General features: G+C 34.3%; 1 protein-coding gene across 1 annotated transcript in view; it reads left to right on the top strand.

Moving 5' to 3' along the window:
• Positions 1–284: 284 nt before the first annotated feature.
• LOC148943959 (uncharacterized) overlaps positions 285–22625 on the top strand; it is a 101251-nt gene continuing 78910 nt past the window's right edge. Inside the window, exons 1-4 of the mRNA XM_089101302.1 lie at positions 285–297; positions 4853–5023; positions 6447–6621; positions 13008–13815. Of these exons, the coding sequence (XP_088957428.1) occupies positions 285–297; positions 4853–5023; positions 6447–6621; positions 13008–13815 (1167 nt within the window). The remainder of the gene's footprint in view (positions 298–4852; positions 5024–6446; positions 6622–13007; positions 13816–22625) is intronic.

Raw genomic sequence — 22625 nt, 5'->3', positions numbered from 1 at the left:
TCAACCCTATCCCTCCAAATATTTCTGTTTCTTCCTTTAAATTACTTGGTGTTACAATTTCCTCTAATTTAAAGTGCGATATCCCCGTTAAAGATATTGTCCATAAAGCTAATGCGTCCATGTCTCTCCTTAAACTATTGAATAGATTTAATGTCCCCCATCCCATTCCTTAAGGATTTATACTTCCTTTGTCCGCCCGCATCTTGAATATGCTTGTCCGGTTTGGCATCTCCCGTGATGAATCAGAAAAAATTGAATACATTCAAAAAAGAGCCCTGAGAATAATGTTTAAAGAAGGTAATGTACCATGCTCGCTCTAGACCTTAAGAACTAAACATAAACTTTTTTAAATGTTCCGAAATACTTCCAACTAATATTATTTTGTTGTTAATTTTATTATTATTATTATTTATTTTATAGCTATTTATATTGATTTGTTTATAATAGATTTAATTAAATATTGGTTTGATAGGTAAGTAGTTACGTGGATTTTCACGCGACCGCAAACCCTGATAAGTTTTTGTGTAAATAGCTTTCTATAGAATGTTACTAAAAATGTACCAAGTCACAATTGTCTTTAATTACAAAAGTAAACCATATTTTTCTTCTCTGTTCTGGCTAATATACGCACCAGTTAGGCAATTAGGCTGCGGGCAATTTGACTTCAACTTTCCTAAACCTGTGATGAGTGTTTTATTCTTTTCGTTTCCTTTTTCCTTTCCCGCACTTCTAGTAAAATGAATTTTGCCAATTAGGCTCTGAGAAATCTACAGATCGTAGATTTTTCTAAAAATTAAAATATACACACTATTAAATTCTGTAAAAGGGTATTGAGCCAGGAAAAAGAAAATAAAATATAATCATAGGATATAAAGTACTAGCATTATAAAAACAAAATTCTAAGTTACTAAAGTAGCAGCTAAGATCATGAATTCCCCAGTACTCTAAACAAATTTGAGGTTGACGCAAATTTGTAAATATATATATGTAAATCATCAGAAATCACTGCAACTAACAGTAAAAAAGTTAGATAATATATTCGGAATTTGTACCAGTTTGTTATGTTCAGTCTCTATTACACTCTGTTACTATTTTGCTGTTGCAATCTGTTACCATTACAGTGTTAATATTTTGTATTTTGTTCTGTTACAGTCTACATATCACTGCAACTAACAGTAAAGAAGTCAGATAATATATTCTGAATTTGTACCAGTCTGTTATGTCACTCAGTTACTATATTGCTGTTGCAGTCTGTTACCATTACAGTCTGTTAATATTTTGTTTTGTTACAGTCTACATATCCCTGTAACTAACGGTAAAAAGTTAAATTATATATTTTGAGTTTTTACCAGTCTGTTATGTTCAGTCTGTATTACACTCTGTTACTATTTCGCTGTTACAGTCTGTTACCATTACATTCTGTTAATATTTTGTTTTTGTTCTGTTACAGTCTACATATCACTGCAACATACAGTAAAAGCCAGATAATATATTCTGAATTTGTACCAGAAAAATTCTTTAACTCATGCAAACCTTTTACCTCATCAATAAAACAGTTTGTGGTAATGAACTGTGACTTAAGAGTAGTTTGTGTAGTGACCAAAATGCTAATAAGGAATTTTTAAAATAGTATACACACCATATAATGATGTCAAATACGCAAATACATTTAGTTTAAAGTTACAAACCCAAAAATACGCAAAATATGCTAAATTTTCAAAAGGGGGAAAACACCCTCGAAAAGGGAATAGTCCTGATGAAAATTACACAATCAGTAGTATATTACATGGGTTTAAAACCCCTGTTGACAAAAAGGTAAAATTTCTCAGAATAGATAAATTAAAAGATCTAATAAATGAAATCTTAATAATCATATAACAACCCATTCTTAGAAAAAGTGCTAGTTCATTTTGTACAATAGCAATTACTGTGGTCTTGCTGAACCCTATTATGCCTATATATATGCTGAACCCTAATTACTATAAGATTGGGAATTAAACTTTTTATGCAAATCCTCAGACAATTGATGAAGATGATTCATTTTAATGACATTCATTTTATATCATATATTCTATATTTGGGAAAAGCTAGAATGAAGTCATTTGTTTTGCAGCGCACTGATCGGACATGTATGAGGAATTATATGAAATTCAAATAGGATTGGGAATTAAACTTTTTATGCAAATCCTCAGACAATGGATGAAGATGATTCATTTAATGTCATATATTCTATATTTGGGAAAAGCTAGAATGAAGTCATTTGTTTTGCAGCGCATTGATTGGACGTATATGAGGAATTATATGAAATTCAAAGAAGATTGGGAATTAAAATTTTGATACAAATCCTCAGAGAATGGATGAAGATGATCCATTTTAATGACATTAATTTTTTTTTTTCATACATTCTATATTTGGGAAAAGCTAGAATGAAGTCATTATGCCCTGGGGGCACATAAGGTTTTTATAGATAAAGTTGTCTTAAAAAGTTCCAAAGGGGCTCATTTAATTGGGAATTGAGAGGGCTAGTGCCCTTTTTAATAGTCGAAAGGGATTGAAGGGTAACTAACCACCTTCTCACGCCCACCAATCCTCCGAACACATCCAATCAAAATTCTCAGATAGCCATTTTGTTCAACGTTGTAGAAAGTTCTGTAAATTAGGTCTTTGGGGATGACAACCCCCCAGCCCTCAGAGAAAGGGTTGTCAGTTATGCCCTGGGGGCATATAAGGTTCATATTGAAAGCATTGTCTTAGATACTTCAAAAGGGCTCATTTGATTGGAAATTTAAAGGGCTAGTGCCTTTTTTAATAGTTAAAAGTAATGGGAGAGTGACTAACGCCCCTCTCATGCACACCATTTTCCCAAACACATCCAATCAAAATTTGAGATAGCCAGTTTGTTTAACGTAGTTGAAAGTTCTGGAAATTATATCTTAGAGGATGACAACCACCCTCACAGCCCTTAGGGTAAGGTTTTTATTTATGCCCTGGGGGCATATAAGGTGTTTATAGAAAGCGTTTTCGTAGAAACTTAAAAAGGACTTATTCGATTGGAAATCGAAAGGCCTAGTGCCCTTTTTAATAGTCGAAAGTGATCAGAAGGCTTGAAATTTTTATAGTAAAGATCGATGTGGGTCTTGTATATGATTTTTTGTTGTTGTTGTTGTTGTTTAGACCAGGGCACTTCGTATCGAAGGAGTTGTCGTAGGAAATTCGAAAAGGGCTCATTCGACTAAAATAGATAGGACTGATGCCCTTTTTAATAGTCGAAAGTGATTGGAGTGCAACTAATCCCCCTCCCACGCTCACCCTCCCATTTGCCTTTATGTTTAAAAACTAAATGTTGTCTTAAGATTAAGTCAAAATGCACTGTGTTAATGCTAATTCCCAATAAGGCATCTCAACATTATCCAAAGAACGACTTTGGGTATTATGTTCAAACTTTCGGGGCTACTTCTGCTTTTAAAATTTAACCAAGTCAAAATAGCGTAAATGTATCCAAGCTATCAAAGAAAGTAAGCAGATTTTTTTGCAAATGGTATCAAGTTTTCCGTTTCAGGTCAACTAGAGTAGATATGAAAAGGGTGTATGTTGTTAAAAATTGCTGAAAATTTTTCTGCAGCATACAAATAATAGGCCAAACTATAAAGTCTTAAAAAACGAAAAGATTTGAAGTATTATTATCTTTTTCCCTGAAAAGACTATGTCAATATAAAACGAACAGAAATTAAATAAAATAACTTTCCACAAAATAAGTTTTTCAAAGAAAAGTAAAGAACTGCATTAAACAAAATTTTGAGCAAAAATAAAATCAAATAATCTACGAAGCGTGAAACTACCGCAAATCAGCGTCGATAAATAAATGAAACCCAAAACGAAGAGAAATTACAATAAATAACCGAGTCAAACTCAAAATGAGAAGAAATTCACTTAAGTTGGGCTCAAAACCCCTATGCCTTCCCAAGGCCAAAACATAATTTGCACGTTACTGAAAAAAATAGAAATGTTTTTACTTTTATAACTTTAATAAATCAAATAGTATTAACATTTTGATTACTAAATATCAGTATATGTAAATTAAACTCACAATGCACGTTCATTTTTATTTTTTTTCAGTAAAGTGCAAATTATGTTCTGGCCTTGGGAAGGCATAAGGGTATTGAATAAGTTGAAAAACTTATTTTGTGGAAAAAGTTTTTTTTAATTAATGTCTTAAAATGACAAACTTGTCTCTAGTCCATATTTGCAGTCGATTGAGGATCTTGTAAAAAAAAGAAGATTTTTTTCGGGGGGGGGGGGGGGTAGAAAAAATGATTCTTATAATTTGGTATAATCTTTGTTATTTCATTAGAATTGGAAGAGAAAATATTTATCAGCTACAATATTTAAATTTTTCTGTCAATCAAGAAATGGATATATATTTTCTCTTGTGTGTATGCACATGTTTTTCAAAATCATTTTATCATTATGGAATCTGAAACAAATGAATGAAAAATGCAAAAATAGAATTAATTGAAAAATTTTGTTGTTTGACACTAAAGGAAAATAGGACTAGCATTCAAAGGAAAAAGCAACATTGCCACCAATTGTTTATTATTTTTTTTATTAGATGACTAGCTAACTCATTAGCTTATCAACCACATAACCTGTTTAAGCATTTTCAGGACTCTTTTTCAACTCTAAATCTAGACATTTCGTGTTGGCAATTTGCCATAGTTTGATTTCTGGCCTTATAAGGGTCATTATTCATTCTTGTAGTCATTGTTTTGAAAAGGGGGAAGAATTTGGGCTTGTTTTGTAAGCTTTTCTGTAGAATGCGAAGGATGTCCCTTTTATTTATAATTTCTTTCAGAAGTTGAAGAGGCTTTGCCAGCTGACCATGAAGAGATTTTTGACTTTCCAATCCATATTTTGTCTCTTAAAAGGGAAGATGCTCCTGTAGGTACTTTTTCCTGCTTTTCAGGACCATGTAAACTTGAACCTGACACCCAGGAACTGGGCTCCACATGTTTTGACAATGAAGGTACATGTCAAGTATTTTGTTTTTGCATATTCAAATATATTGGGTAATATTTTATTGGGAAAAGCTAGAACAAATTAGACTTTTCTAGGTCTTCGTCATCTTAAGATTTGAAACTGCTGAAGCCAAAACGAAATGAAAACAAAAAAAAAACGTGAAACTAGCCTACTCAATGGATTATGTACAACGATTCCTGCAAATTCTGGAATTTCATTATTTCCAAAAAAGAATTATTTTTTTTTAAATTTATAAAAAATTTGCTAATTTTGTTTGAAGAACTTGTTTCATTTCTAAAATAAAATATATGAACATAAGTGTCGTCTTTTACTGTAGTAGTAAGTATTTTAGTGTAAATATTTTGTACTTGTAGATGATGGTGTTTCTTTTTTTCACTCCTCTTGTTTTGTCTCCATTGTTTTATATCCAGCTGAAAATATATTATTATTATTCTATAAAGCTTGTGAATAGCATTACTAGACGTTTATAGTAAGATTTAGTTTGCCTTTTGAATTTTTAAAAACCCATCAAAGCAATTTAAGTGTTAAACACAAAACAATTCACTCAGTGTCTAACATTCCAATAAAATAGACCTCTGTTTTTAAAAACAAAGACAGAATTGTTGCGTAAATCAGCACTGTATTTATGGTGTTTGCAAATCTTAGAAGGAATTATGCTACCATATTTAGAAATTTCCAGCTCTAGCAAAACCCAATTTAAACAAAAGTCAAGTAAACAAAAGTTTGAATGGTGAAATGTTTACTTACAAAAGAATGTCCAGCATTTATAGGAGTAAGTCAGAAAGGAAGAGCATTTGTGTGTGAAGAAGCGAAAACTTTTTCCTTTATATCCAAAACAGAATTATTAGTGCAACGGTACCTTCGCCACTGTGAATATGGGCGTTCTGAATAGTTCTAGAACCCCTCAGTAAATTTCTTCAAGAGCACTCTGGAAATCACAGAATAGCAATGATTAAATGGTAAACTCAATAGATGCTTGTGAAACTATAGAGCTCTACAACCTTTTTTTCAATAAGCCAAAGGTAGAAGCGCTGATAATTTGCTATTATGCCTTTCCAGTCCCCAAAGGCTAGTTTCAGTATGTATAAATAGGTTAGCTCTAGTTATTTCTATTTCCAAAAATTAATTAGATATCATTTGGATATGGAAATTTGTGAATAAATTGCTAAATCATGAAATTGGTTTTCTATTAATCAAATTACCTTTTATTAAGTATCACACCATCCTCAAGTCTCCATCAAATAATAACGCTTAAAGTTTTTCAGGTCTGATGTTTAGTGTGATTTTTCACTCTTGTCTGTTTTTTTATTTTGCGAGGGTTCATTATTTTTTGTTAATTATTGATAATATTTAATCCTACTTTTATGATTTTCTTTCTCTTTGTTTATTTTGAATTTTTATTGTTGAAGCTGGAGATACTTTATCAATTGGAGCTGAAACAATCAAAGACACTACTATTTTTAATTCATCTGAGCATCAACTACCTGTGGATGCTTCATCCAGAATAACCAGTTTAACATCAGAATCGGACTCCCAAAATCTGGACAACAATGACGAAGGTATAGTATATTTGAAACTAATAGGGTTATGAAAATGGAAATATTTTGTCAAACATAAAAGTTTTTGTAAATTTTACAAGCATAACATCAACAATATATCAAGCTATATAAACAACATAACATAATTCAAAGTCTATCATTTTATTAACCTCCAAAATTGGAGAGTATAAACAAAAACGAACAAACCGGCCATATAAATACATAACAGCAAACAAATATAAATACAGGCCAATATACACAAACCTAAATTGTAATAATAAAACTAAATTAAATTTCATTGATAACATCTTAAATTTTAACGTAAACAAGCAGCAAATAAAAAAATATAAACATTAGAAATTATAAAAATAAAACAAACCGACTAAAGGAAACATATTCTGGTTTCAAAAATTTAAGAAATTCCAGAGTCGGGCTTTGTGAATTAATAAATTAAATAGATAAATCAAAAGATTTAATAAATGAAATCTAAATTACCATACAACAACCCATTCTTAGAAAAAGTGCTAGTTCATATTGTACAATAGCAATTACTGTGGTCTTGCTGAACCCTATTACGCCTCTGGTTCTTTTTTCCTTTTCTCTTCTTTTGTATTTCTATCAGTTCATTAATTAATTCATTTTTTCTTGGAATATTTTTTTTATTTCTTCAGTGATTTCTCTTTTGCTTATTGTTTTAACTTGTTCGTTCTATTTGTATCAGACTTCCCCCCCCCAAAAAAAACAACAACAAGAAAAACCAGTTTGTGTACGCCTATTAAGTAAACACTTCTGTAAAGTCCATTTTGTTCTTCTTATAATATTTTGCCTAGCGTTTTTGATTATCCTTTGATTCATTCATTCGTGGAATGTTTTTGTTCCTTTCTTCAATGATTTTTCTTTTGTCATATGTTTTAATTTTAACATAAACAAGCAGCAAATCTAAATAAACTGAAATATTAGAAATTGTAAAAATAATACCAACCAACAAAAAAAAAATATTTTAGTTTCAAAATTTTAAGAAATTCCAGAGTCGGATTATGGGAAATCGATGACCCTAGTAAATTATTTTTTTGTTGCTCATTATTTATTATCACGATGGGATTGTTCACACCATATTGATTTATCACTGAGGACGTAGAATGAAATTTTGAAAGTCGACATAAAAAATTTCCAAAATAAAAAAATAAAATGTTAATATTTGAACAACTAGAAGAATTAAAATACGGTAACCATACTAAATAAAGAAGAACTTGAGGTAGAGTTTCAGAGTCAAAACATGAGTTAATAACTTTGTTGTCAAAAAGTCCTGGTGAGAAATTACCCTACCAAAACTTGTAGAGATGAAAGAAAGGACAAATTTTATATACTTTTATTTTATAATTTTATAACTCAAATATTAAGCACAAAAAATTGTGAGACATTTTTCCTCCTGAGCCTCTCATCATTAAAAGTAACTTAACTGCCTTTTACACTAGTTACTTAACAATTTCCTTTTTGATTTGTGCAGCAATTTCATTTTGATACTGCACAAATTTCAAATTTATGCAGCATGACTTTCGTTTCGAGTGAATTTAGTTGCCAAAGTGGACATTTATGTTAGATTTAGGCCAAAATGAAAGCTGATTCAGAACAATGGTTTTTATTTACATTCAGCAGAACAATAATATATTATTTGTTAAACATCCTTTTGAGAATTCTAAAATGAAAGATCCCGAAGCCCATAAAAACTGGTGTCAGGTTTAAATGCAAAGTATCTAATTAAAAAAGGCATCATCGCCCATTTCTCTTCCTTCTTGAAAACAGCAGAGTTATATTTCTGCATTGGTTGTGTAGATTGTAGCCCATAGACGGATAATTAAAGTTTGTTTCCTCTACAAGTTTTCTTTGTTAATGTCGACTGTCATGATATCACTTGATAGTTGAGAGTCAGTTATAGCCATTCATCTAAGCATATTTTTGAAATTTATTTTGAATTTTTCATTGTGAAATACGCTTTGAAAACATGAAATATAGGCAAAATTTCCCATTTTTAAGCAAGTTTAAATTATACTCTGTTGAAAATTCTGAGTACTTTCGTATTTCTGACTTGATTAATTTACAGATTCGAAAAAAATGAATCCCGCTATACAAGTGTCTTGTTCACTATATGCAAGTAAGATCTTTAGGCTTATCACAGCATTATATCTCTGAAGGGGAACATAAACCCTAGGCCCAATGGAGTGTTATTCAGAATTTTTGCAAAAGACCAGATGCAAGTAAAATGGCTCATTAGTCTTTTCCAGAGTTAAATACTACTACTACTATTGACTCAGCGAAGCACCAAAACGCGTGAGGCCAACACAGCTACTCACGCTCCTCCATTCCAATTTTATTCTAAGCCTCCCTTTTTGCACCTTCCCAGGACGTTCCCATTTCCCTTAAATTTTTCTTTATGAGGTCCCCCTACCGCAGCCGCGGACGAGCTGCTTTCCGCTTAACTCTAGACGGTTGACTGAAAAGGACAATATTTGGCAATCTGTCATCCTTCATCCGCAGATCGTGCCCTTGCTATTTCAACCTTTCTCTCACTTATAACCCTAGGAAGCGGGATTGAACCACATTTTTCGCATAGATCTTTTGAAATATAGTCAGTCAGTAGGGTACCCTAAACAATCCGTAGGCAATTTCTCTGGAAAACATCTAGCAAATCTTCATCCGTTTTTGGAGCGCCCATACTTAGGAACAATATTTGACCATTGTCATCATTATAGCTTCCAATAGTCTAATCTTGGTTCGAAGACATTTCTTCCTATTCTTCCAACTTTTTTCAACTTGAAAAAAAAAAACACCATGAGCCTTGGTTATTCTACTTCTAACATATTCAAGACACCCACCGTCTTCACTAATAATACTACCAAGGTAAGGGAAGCTGTCTACTTAAACGATCTTTTCGTTACCCAAAATTACCTTTTTTCACTTAATTCTTAGCCTTAGTGACTTAGTCTTCTTAACATTAATTTTCAAACCTATTCTAGCACCCTGAACTCGCAAAATCTCTAGAAGTTCATTCATTTTGCTGACACTTTTATCTAGGATGTTTAAATCATCAGCATAATCTATGTACTGGAAACTTATGCTTCCCCATTTTATTCCGTGTTCTCTCATTACTTTTCCTGTGCTCCTTGAGACGAAGTCCATCAAAATGAGCCATATAAGTGGGGATAGAACACAACCCTTCTTAACTCAACATTTAATACGAAACAAGTGTAAGTGTAAAGTGTAATTGTCATAAAGACATTACTTGTCTGGTATACCGTATAAGGATAGGTCTTTGGTTTACAATACCGTAATCAGTAAGGTTAACTCTGAATACAACAGATAGTAAGTAATTAATTTGGAAGTGGTTTTCAGTCCGAAAATACCGGTGCGGAAAGGAATTAATGTGTGTCTGCATAACGAAACAACAACCTAAATAGGATATAACATCGTTGATATAACTCATAGTTAGTCCTTTTTCTTCCTTTTTTTCTTGGAAGATAGTAGCCTAGTCCATAACTCATTTTTACTTTATTTCAACTCCATTTTTACGCGAACCGAAATCCGTGTGGATTGTTGGTATATTGACGATCTTGTCAGGATTGCTAAATAAGAGAATTGTGCACCCCTCCCCCCCAGGGAGCAAAATGTTTGTTTTTAAGGGCTGTTTCGATAAAGGATACCATCTTTAAAATGGGGCGAAAACAGGGTTTTTCTAAAAAAAAAAAATTCTCCACTTAGTAGAAGTCAAAGAGGCCTATTAGTCTACTACTACTGCTAATAAAAACACCAAAACAGACAAAGCCCATAACAATTATTCATTAATCTGTATCTCGTACGATTGCTTTGTCGTTTACTAGGATATAATGGTGCCACTCCTCAAGTGGGACCGTAAGATCTCCAGTCTTGTGGGTAACCCGACAGGGCAAGGCCCAGTCCTCTGCAGAGGGTTTTGTCCATAGATCTGGATCTTACGCTCTCCCGCTGGTGTCCTATTCAGGATCTTCCCACGATGGTGTTCCGCGTTAACGTGCAAACCCATTGCTGGGAGAAGGTATATAACTCACGTGACGTGTCCCTACGCCAGTGAGCCCTGCTGAGTATACATTAGAGGAGTCTTCTTCCTCCTCCGCCTGCATTTACGGCCCCCGGGAGAGGGTGCCCTAGTGTTTATTATGGGCCCCCAGGGTGCGTTTTTTCGTAAAAAAAAGATTGAAATTAATTTTAAAAATTGGGAATTCGGAAGAAACTGGTAAGTTTGGCTTAGTGCCAAAAGTCTGCAATTATTTGTACAATTTTGATATTTTACTTAATTTTATTTTTTAAGGTGGACGTCATTTCTCATGTCCTGCGGAAGAATGAAATTAGTTATAGAGCAATTTGATAAAGAATCATGACACCTTACTAGCAAATGACAATTAAGAAGCAAAGAATAGGTTAAACAATAAATAATAATAAAAGTTTGCGCAAGTAATATAAAGTACTCGGGTTTTATTCATAACTGAAGACCATTTAATTTGTTTGTGGAATTTGGTTAGTAACCCTCTTCCACAAAATCTTCGTTTAGCCACCGGCATTTTCTAAAAAAAAAAGACTACAGTGTTTGAAATGCTCCAGTGAAACTGAACACATTAAATTTTTTTATGTAAAGGTTTTTGAGGTTTTTTAAGTAAAGGTTTTGTATGTCAAAGCTTCATTTATTGTCTGCAATTGCTATGGTAGCAAAATAATGAAAAGCCAGGAAAATGTCCGGTCTGTTTTAAAAAGCATTTTAAGCATATGCTACGCCAGAATGCAAAAAAAAATTATTCCAGAATTACAAAAATGTCGTGCGTGACAATCAAGAGCTTTACGAATGAGAAATGCAGAATATATCAAGTGCTGGCTTTATAAGACATACAAAGTCTTGTCTTTATAAACAAAGCTCAGCCGCTAGTTCTAAAGACTAAGTTTAAGAGCCACGATCCCATCCGATCGTGTAAAAAACCAAGTAAAACCATATTATGCTCCTGGTGTAATTTTAAATATAAAATTACACCATATTTGTTGGTTCTCAAAAATAGGGTCCAACAAAGGGCCAAAGTGGTTTCTATGCAAATTAAAAAATTCGTTCAAACGTGTTTCACCGGTCCAGTCGTGTTTAACTGATTCAAACGTGTTTAAACGGCCGAAAAGTGTTCAATTGGTTTTTATTTTGAACCCTTTGACCAGGTTTCATAAGGGTTTCACAAGCGTTGAATTTCCAAATGCACTGACTTTTTGTCGTCATCAGCTTGGACATTTGGACACTCAAATGTTTAGACACTCGGACTTTTTTTTGATTTGTTTAAAAAATAATTCACATCCTTAAAAGACATTGTGTATACTTGTAACAACAATTTTATGACTTACAAATTTATCAAGTAGGAATGATATGAGAGGTTTTACACTTTTTTGGATAAAAATGAATGAATTAGACGGACAAAACTAAAACAGAATGTTGTTACTTTGGAAAACTTGTTGAATCTAAATGATCCGCTTCAAAAGCTTAAAATTGTGATTTTAAATAAGTTGAGTATCAAAATGTTATAGTTCTAGAAAGATATTTTTAGTAAACAGACCAAAGGACTTACCACTATCTAAAGAAAATATGATTATTTTCTAAAGCCATGTTTGGTGTGTATTATTAGACTGTGCTTAGAACTTGATTGTGAGCAGTTGTGCTTATTTTAAGGTCTTCTAGACATCCATCATCATGCTGATAGCCATGCTAAAAAAAATTGTTCATTTAAATGAATTTTTAAATTAGTGAAAATCATTAACGTGAAAAAAATAAAAATGAAACATTTCAGTGTACAAAAAATATTTATTGGCTAAAAATTAAATCTGAATGTCAATTAGGTAAAAACAGTTTGTTCAGAAAACACGGTGAAAGGGGGAAAAGGGGCCACTTTTCTCTGTAGATCTTAATTTTTAGAACTACATAATTATTTTCTGCTGTCTACAATTTTATTGGTACAATGGCCTTCCTAATTTTTGTAATGTTGCTGTTAAATTGGTTTTCAAAAGGAAGTTATGATTCAAGTTTGATAAAAGTTCAACTAGAGGACAGGGGTAGAAAAGGAAATTATTCGTTAAAACTTATCAAAAATTTTTATCCGGTATGACTTTCAATTCTTAAAGCTTATAAAAAATTTTTATATTATAGTTCCAATTCTATTTCTTCTATGAAGTGAAACTAATTTCAAGTTGTGTTCTTTCATTTTTGTTTCATTAGAAAGTGGTTGGCAGTGTAGGTCCCAAACAGGTAACAGTTATAAAATGTTGACCTTTCATTTGTAATTACTATGATGTCTTATTATTGAATCGTTTTCATCTTATTTAAGTTTAATAAAATCAATTTTTTACAATAGAAATAATTCATTCTACTATGTGCAGTTCTGATGGTGTGGATCAACCAAAAGTCTCTGGCCCAAAACCGATCGTGAAGGCGAAGATGCTGACAGAGAAGGCTATTGATTCATTCGAAGTGGATTCTGAAGCAAAAAACTTGGACAATCATAAGATGTATTTGAATAGTTCCTTGCGCAGTAAAAAACACAAAACCTTGAAAAGACTGAAAAAAATACATATAAAGATAAAGCAATATATTTGTGATGTATGTGACAAGAGCTTTTCTAAGTCAAGCATTTTCATTCAGCACCAAACAGTACATACTGGGGAGAAACCGTTTAAATGTGAGGTCTGTGAGAAAACTTTTTCTCGGTCAAGCCAGTTGATTAAGCACCAAAGAGCACACACTGGGGAGAAACCGTTTAAATGTGAGGTCTGTGAGAAAACTTTTTCTCGGTCAATCAGTTGGATAACACACCAAAGAGTGCACACTGGTAAGAAACCATTCAGATGTGTGGTCTGTGCTAAAACATTTTCTTTGTCAAGCAATTTGAACGTTCATAAAAGGGTACACACAGGCGAGAAACCCTTTAATTGTGATGTATGTGAAAAAAAATTTTCTGAGGTAAGCAGTTTGATTCAGCACCAAAGAATACACACTGGGGAGAAACCGTTTAATTGTGATGTATGTGAGAAAAGTTTTTCTAAGTCAAGCAATTGGATTACGCACCAAAGAGTACACGCTTCGGATAAACCGTTTAACTGTGAGGTCTGTGAGAAAATTTTTTCTGATTCAAGCAGTTTGATTACACACCAAAGAGTACACACTGGGAATAAACCGTTTAAATGTGAGGTCTGAGCAAACTCTGTCAAACCATTTGATTAAGCAACAAAGTTTTGATATTCTTCTAAATTAAATCTTAATAATCATATAACAACCCATTCTTAGAAAAAGTGGTAGTTCATATTGTACAATAGAAATTTCTGTGGTCTTGCTGAACCCTATTATACCTCTGCTTTTTTTTTTGTTTGGGGTTATTTTATATTTCTATTAGGTCATTAGTTAATTCATTGGTTCTTTAAATGTTTTTGTTTATTTCTTCTGTGATATCTCTTTTGCTTATTGTTTTAACTTGTTTGTTCCCTCATTCTATTACTTCCCCCCCCCCCAAAAAAAACAACAAAATCCCGTATGTGTATGCCTTTTGAGTAAACACCAAAATGGACTTTGTAGGCTGAAGTCCATTTTATAATTCTTATAATATTTTGCAGAATTTTTGCTACCCTTTTGATTCATGAATTCGTGGAATATTTTTGTTAATTTCTTCAATGAGTTTTATTTTCCCATTTGGTTTAACTTGTTCCTTCTTTTGGCTATGTCTTCTCCCCCCCTCTCTCCAATTAAATCTGTATGTGTATGACAGGTTGAATTAACACCCCTGCAAAGTCGTTTTATTAATGTCTTCATTTTAAAAACCATAATAGTCACCAAGATTTATACTCAGGGAGGGTGGGGGGGGGGGTGTTTGCTCATTAATTGAGTTTTCCAATTCGGTGACGTTCTTTTAATTGATTATAAAGTCTGCTGGACACCAATTCAGAATATAAACAAACGATGAATGTTGGTTTATCCATACAATCAGGTTCAAAAGCATCTAAACCTTTATTGTCTAACATAAGAACTTAGGAAAGAAATTTTGTTCTGTTTTGGTTTTTGACAACAAAAAGATGTTTTGATGAAATTGCGGCACATTATTCTAGTTTATTTTACTTTAAAGTCGGCCGAAAATTCTAGTTTTTCGATCAGCTTAAAACTGGTTTGTTGAATGGGCCAGGGAAGATTGTGGCACTGACTGGTTAAAACCCATAGTCTAGTTCTGGTTGTCCGAATTTACAAAAAATAAGTGCCTAGTTTTTGTTTGGGTTTGTCCTTGTTCTTGTTGAAATTTGTATATGAAAATGAAATCAGAAAATGATCAATCTAGTCTTTAGGGCCACGTGTGTAATTTATTTAATTTTTGTTGCTGTTGTTGTATTTTGTTTAGACCAGTGCACTTTGTATAGAAGTTGTTGTAGAAACTTCGATAGGACTCATTCGACTGAAATTGAAAGACCTAACGCCCTTTTTGATGGTCAAAAGCGATTGGAGGGTAACCACCCCCCGTCATTGTACACCCGTCATTTCCCCAAACATATGCAGTAAAATTTTTGGAATAGCCATTTTGTTTAGCGTAGTTGAAATGTCCATTAATTATATATTTGAGGATTACAATCCCCCAGAGCCCTCAGGGCAAGGGTTATAAATTATATTAGTTGTCTGTTATTAACATACAAGGTTTTTATGGAAGGTGTGGTTGTATAAGCTTTGAAGGGGGTTCATTGGAAACCAGAAGTAGTACTGGCCTTTTTAAGCGTCTAAATTTATCAAAGGACAACAAGCCCCCCCCCCCTCTCCCCACATCCTTTTTTTCCCCAAATGCATCCGATAGAAATTTGAGATAGCCATTGTGTTCAAAATAGTCTGAAAATGATATAACAAGGCCTTTGGGGTTGAAATTACCCCTCAGGCTCTGTGGGCAATTGTTGTAAGTTATGCCCTAGGGGCATATAAGGTTGTTATGGAAAGGGTATTTGTGTTTGCTTGAGAGGAGGCTCATTTACCTGGAAATTGAAACTTCTAGTTCCCTTTTAAGTGCCAAAAGTGATTAAGGGAAACTATCCCTCTCGATGCCTTCTTTTTCCGAAACGTATCTGATCGAAATTGTGTGATAACAATTTTGTTCAAAGAACATATGGCATTGACTCTAGGGTTGACACAACCAACCATAGCCCTATGGCAAGGGTTGTAAAATATGCCCTGGCAGCAGATTGATTTGTTAAAGAATGGTAGTTCATATAAGCTTTGGATGGGGCTCATTTGATTGAAAATTGGAAGTTATAGTGTCCATCTTAAGAAACAAAGCGGATTTGAGGGCTCCACCACCCACGGCAATTATTTCCATAAGCCAACATTTAATCAAAATTTTGAGGCACCTATTTTCTTCAGCAATGTTGAAAGGTCCAGTATATATACCTTAGTGTATGTCAACCCCCCCCCCCCGCCACAGCCCTTTGGGGCAAGGGTTGTAAGTTAGGCAATAGGTTCATTGTTTGCATATAATATATGATATTAAGAAAGGTATACATGTTTGAGCTTTACTTTCCAAAAAGACAAAGTGCATTCAGGTGAGCCTTTCAGAAAAATTTGAGGGGAGTAGTGAGCTAAATCAAAACACGTCATATGAATACGGGTTGTCAAAAAGGCGTAACTCAGGAATGACTGAGTATATTAATTTGGAACTTACAGGAAATGATAGGGAGATGATCAATTGACCAAAAGGACAAGATTTGCGCACTACTAATATTATACAGCTACTACTACTAACACACCACTGCATTTACAATATTCAGGGGAAAATTTGAACTAATTCAATAGACACTATGTGCATTCACACAGTAAAAAAATGTACATCAGGATTGGATTTGAGTATTAAGTTGGTACTTTCAGTAAATGCTTAAAGGGGAAGATCAATTGACCAGAGGCAATAAGTGTACGCTACTCCTAATATTACGACAACTGCTACATTTACTACTACTACTTCTATAACAACTACTTATAAGCCTAAGAGCGTTCAAGTGAAAATTTCAAGAACCATTTAAATACACAGGTTATTCAAAGGAGATAACAGCATTGGCTGATTGTATTAAGTTGAAACTTTCAGGACTTGATTAGAGGTATGATCAACTGACCAAAAGGCAATACACTAATGCTACTGCTGCTACTAGTACTATTGCCAATACAATTAATGCTAATTATGTGACTACTTTTACAGCTATGACTCTAAGGTTATGAAGGTGAAATTTTTCGGAAATTTTTAGGGGGAAGGTGAACTGAATCACAGCACGCCGTCTGTATGCAAATTATCAAAATGGTGTATCAGTAATATCTTTGGAAAGGCTTGGTGTGTAAAGTTGAAACATGCAGGACCTGTTTTACGGAATGTTGAACTTTCCAAAAGACAATATTTGCATCCTATCGCTAATTCAGACTGCTATTACTATTATTACTACTTCAGCTATTACTTCTGCCATTAAAGCTAAAAGCAATACTATTATTTCTACTGCTGCTACTACTACTGCACCTAAAGCTAAGGGCATTAAGGGGAAAAACTTGGGGAATATTAAAACTGTATTGAACTAAATCGGAATATAATATGCCCATACAGGTTGTCAAGAGGACGTATCAGCAATGCTAAAGGAACGGCTGATGGTATTAAGACTTTAACTTTTATTGTTTGCTGAAGGGGATACTGATAAAAATAATGGTGTTGTGCGCATAATGCTAATGATTATATTTTAATTCATATATGGTGGCTTATATTTGATGGGAGTAGATATAATACATTTGGTTTTTGTATATATTTAAAATTTTCTGTTTTTTTTTCTTATAGATTCTATCTTTTCTTAGTCACTTACTTTTGGTCTATTGTTTTATTAGCTGTTATTTTTTTTTTAATCTGTACTGAAGAATCCTTGTTTAGTATAACGTGGCTGCTGCGCGCACACCTCGTATGACGGAAAAATTAAACTCGTCAGGAGACGATAAAAACTAATTTGTTGGTACGATTTTTTAGATAAAAATACCAATAAAATCCACATGACTCAGAAAAAAATCCTTTATATGTAGATATTAATTTTAATTGCCATAATCAATTTGAAAAGGCATAAACAGCTCATACGAGGTGTGATAACTGACTTTCTTCAAAAATGCAAAATATACGTGGCGTGCACAAGTTCAACGTGGTAAAGAGACATTTTTACGACGTTTGCACAAGTTCTTAAGGGTTAAAAATCTGTTTACGAGGTGTTTCAGGTATAATAGCACTATAGGGTGTAGGCAGTAGACTTAAAATCAGCTATTTTTATTTAAAACAAAATCACTCTGCTATGCTAAGAAAACAAAAATGGTTTACAATCATAATGCATCACTTAACTTTGATACTCTTGTAGAAAGCATGAGTATCTCGTGGCAACACATCCAGCAATCCCGTGAGGTCGTTTACCTTACATGCATCAAGGCTAAGTCTTCCTTCGTGAAGTGGATGTGTTCAAAGTTTTGGTTCTTTCACAGCCCGTTTTGGCAGAATTATCCATTCATCCATATGTCTGAGCTTGTAATAAACGGATCTATCGGGACTGCATTTATAAGCAACAATCACGGTGATTGTCGGGTTCCCATTTTCACATCAAGATTTATTATTAGGGTAATACTTCAATCCTATGTAGTCCTTGAAAAAAAGTATGATTCACCTGCTTTACTTGATAAGGGTAAGGATTGCGCCTTACATTCTTCATCTCAGATGCATACATACTTGGAATGTAAATGTCTCAATCTTTGCATCAGGTTTCAATTTTCTGGTGGACACTGTCACACTCCATTTGAGTGTGCCCTTTTTCCAGATACTTCTGCATTACTGTCACTCCATGTATAGAAGCGAAATGGGCAAGTGTATTAGAAAGAATTCAGTTCCTGTTCTGATATGAACATGCATCTCTCCAAATAATTATTCTCTCAGCGTTTGGTTATGACCGTAACAGGTCTTCCAACCCGTCAATAACACAGGAAACAAATTCGGATGTATTCAACTGCCCTTCAGTCTCATTCTACACTATATTCAATGCGTACAAACTTACAAGATCGTAAGATGTCCAATTATATACAACGAGCCTCCGTTTGTAGTAGAGAGACGAAGTTTTTATGTTCGGCCAAAGCAACGTAGATTCAAGTTTATGAGTCGTCACCACAAGCACCCCTGAGCTCCCTTTGGCTTTGTCCTTGTTACTATTTTTCTCAATCCTACCTTCTTCTTTCTTTAATCTGTGCTCAGAATACTCCTCTTCGGCACGATTCTTCAATTTAAATGCTATGCATCTGTCACGCTGGTCCTTCTTTGGCTTGAAAATCCCAGTGTCTTTCTCTTTCAATAGTTGTTTTAAAAAAGTCATAGCTAGCAATATCACCCTTTCCCTTCCTATTTTCTCCCTGTAAACATAAAACACCTCTTTAACAGTTCCAAAAGGATGCTCAAAATACTTTTTCTTGTCCCAGGCTCTACAGTAGTGATATGGGAGCTTTGGAAGATCATCCAAAAACTTCTCTGCACTTTGCTTTCTTTCTGCAAAGCTAAGTTATTTCCTAGTATCCAATTGAATTGAGGTTTCTGGGTGGTCTAGATTTTGTGATGGATGTATGCCGTCCTTTGCTGCCTGTTCAAACCAGTTCTTCACTTGCCATTCGCCAATACCAAACGTACTCAAAAATATTTGCTTGCAAACTCTTAAAATCCCTTCTGGCGTTCTCAAATTGTATTTCAGGGTCCCTTTTCTCCTAGAAGGGCTAAGATTAGCCCCCTTGAGTTTCTCACAGTCGTCGTAAGTGACAAGTGTAGCTATGTAGACCTTCTTTTGTTCTCAGGACATTTTTTTCCAAAAGCTACCAAACAAACTGCCTCTCACTTTCAGGAATGATTAAACATTCAAAAACTCTGACCTTCTTAGCATCGACATTACAATGTTTGCATTGAGGGCCAATTTTCCGTTCAGGCTTTAAATCTTTAGTAGCTTCCCGTTCACCATATTTCCGGTTCTCTACTTTTCTTCCTTCGTATTTCGTCCCTTGGCATCTAGCATAATAAGTTTCCAATCGGTTTTCCCCTGGCTTTGATCTGTCTTTGTTCCTGCTTTTTCTAGATGATGCAATACTATTTATCACTGAGCTTTCTGTTTCCGCGTCCAAATTGTTTTCTGGAATATCTCCTAGACTTCTGTCCTGGACTAATGCGTTTACATTTTCGTGGGCAGGTATATTTGGTGATAAAATAGCACCACATATATCCGCTGATTCAGCCAGAGGAGATTCTCCAGCAACACTTTTGTCTTGATTCATTTGATATTCCTGTTCATTTCTTGAATTCAGATCAGTATATAAAACGGACTGTCCACTCAGTTCAGTATTTACTAACTCTGCTTCATTAAAAGCTTCATCGGTTTGCTCTGGCAGCTAAAGATCAACACAAACTTCTGTAATCTGCTATCTGGAAGAAGGGGTGCAAGCTTAGCAAAAACCAAAGATTCATCTGCTGTAACCTCACTCTCGCTTCTTTCTTCTCTGACCTCTACTGGTTGAGGGCTGGCTCTGTCACATGCAAATCTGATTAAAAGTATGAAGGGTACAGAATCTTCCTATTGTTCCTGAACTGGAAATGTTTTCAATGGAGAGTTTGCAACCTATTCTGCCACTCTGCTGGAGTGTTCTGCAGTCCTTGATTTATTTTCAGGGTTCTGGTCCTGAAAGACTGGAACTGTTTTCAGGGGGAATTAGTGACCCAAGCTGACATTTGGCTGAAGTGTCCTGGTGTTTCCAAGTTCTCGCTTAAATGTCCACCTTTCTCCATCTGAAAATGCTCAAAATCCATTGGTTTGAGAAATCACAAACTGGTAAAAAAAAAAATAAATAGGTGTCCATACAAACAGTGTAATGGAACACCACTTTCAACAACAAACCATGTATACATACTGAGACCCTCTCATTGATAGGCGTAGCATATTAAGTTCTAGGGTCTGAACTCTTCCCAAGTAACCTGTCAGGGGGTTTCAGTATCTGTAGAGGGGTAACATAATATTAGCAAAACGGATGTTGTAAAACAGAAGAGTCCTAGTTCTCAGAGTAGTTGGGTAGTGTAACCTTCACCGGCCTCATAATTGAATTGTCATTAAGTCAAGTGAGATTGAAATCATCTCACTTGACGATTCAATTTTGAATTACCGCCATATTAAACAAAACTCCAGCATCTTTTTGAGATGGAAATCATAATCTTGCTTTACTTAGTACAATTCCTTTTGAATTACTGCCATATTAAACGAAACTCTTAAATCTTTTTGAAGATAGGAAAAATGCTGTGTTCCTGACTGGCTGGAGCCTGCCTTGAGAACCTTGATTGGGTACTAGACGTTCATGCATCATGATTAAGAAACAGGGCATGGTACACAAACGTCTAGCACCCTCCTGTTTTCTGTTATAATAAATAGCCTTGCTAAGGGATTTCCCGACAGATGGAAATTTGTGGATGAGCTAACGATTGTTGAAACCTGCTACAGAAACATAGTAAGCAGCCCTATGAGCATCCTCAATGATATTGCAAATGATGCTGCAGATTTAGACATGTGAGTTAGCCCCTCTAAATCTATGATAATGCCAATATGTTTCCTTGAAACAACAACCTTTTTCCTCAACCTTATCCCTCCAAATATTTCTGTTTCTTCCTTTAAATTACTTGGTGTTACAATTTCCTCTAATTTAAAGGATATCCTCGTTAAAGATATTGTCCATAGAGCTAATGCGTCCATGTCTCTCCTTAAACTATTGAATAAATTTAATGTCCCCCATCCCATTCCTTAAGGATTTATGCTTCCTTTGTCCGCCCGCATCTTGAATATGCTTGTCCTGTTTGGCATCTCCCGTGATGAATCAGAAAAATTGAATACATTCAAAAAAGAGCCTTGAGAATAATTTTTAATGAAGGTAATGTACCATACTCGCTCCTTCTACAAAAAGACAAGCTGGAAACTCTTGAGCACAGGAGAGGAACGTTGTGCCTTCGTTTTACAAAAAATGCTGTAATAAACCGTCGCAGGGGCAAACATTTTCCCAGAAAGACATTCCCCATTCAGACACCGCCTGCCATGTGCTGTTTCTGAACCCGTTCCTATCTTGTCCCCTATCCGTTGCTTGACCTTCAGGTATGAAAAAAAAACATTGTATCCTTCATTACGGATAAAATAAACCGCTAGTTTTCCCTTTTTTTGGTACTAGTGATACCCAAGTTTTATGTTCGTTCGATTTTTTGTTTCCTCCCCCTTTTTATATGTTATCTTTTAAACCATTTTAACGCTAATTTCGTTTCACTCTTTTTTAGCTTTTTCAGTTTCTAACATTTTGCCGCTTAATTTTTTTACTAATGAATGGTTTTGCCATTCTTGTATTATCGTTTTTGGCATTGGTTTGCCGGTTTTTTTTTAGTTGTTGTGTTTTTTTTTATTTTTTGGTTTTATGACTCTGAAAGGTGAATTCGGTCCTTCGAGGCTTGTGATAGACATTATGAAATAAATATCTTGTCCTATTCTACCTGGCTTCTACGTTGTTGCACCAAGAAATAAAACAGCCAGTGTGCTAGACTCCTTAAACAGAGGAGGTAAGTTCAGACGAATGGGATTCCCATCATTCCCTATGCGAATTCCTTTCAGGAGCCATCGTTTTCCCGTTTCATTTTTCTGTTGGATTTATTTTCAACTTTTCCCTGCGAGCCGAATGGGATTCACGGGAATTTTGAAGCGCAAAATTCAAATTCAGTAGGACATGTCGGTACTTTCGCATTATCAGTGCCTCTCGAAAAATGCAAGTTTGGTTAATGCTAATGAAATAGGATGAATATATAATAGTTCAGAAACAAATTTGGGCTATATATTTGCACATTAGGGGGGGGGGTAAAACATTGCATAAATTAAAGACGTAACCTAACCTAGGTACCTTTCTCCCTCCCTAAAATCCAAAAAACCACAGTTTAA

Source organism: Artemia sp. Qi Xiang Cuo, chromosome 15, assembly GCF_049724085.1.
Source record: "Artemia sp. Qi Xiang Cuo chromosome 15, ASM4972408v1, whole genome shotgun sequence".
Lineage (NCBI taxonomy): Eukaryota > Metazoa > Arthropoda > Branchiopoda > Anostraca > Artemiidae > Artemia > Artemia sp. Qi Xiang Cuo.
This window is presented reverse-complemented; position numbering and strand designations above follow the sequence as displayed.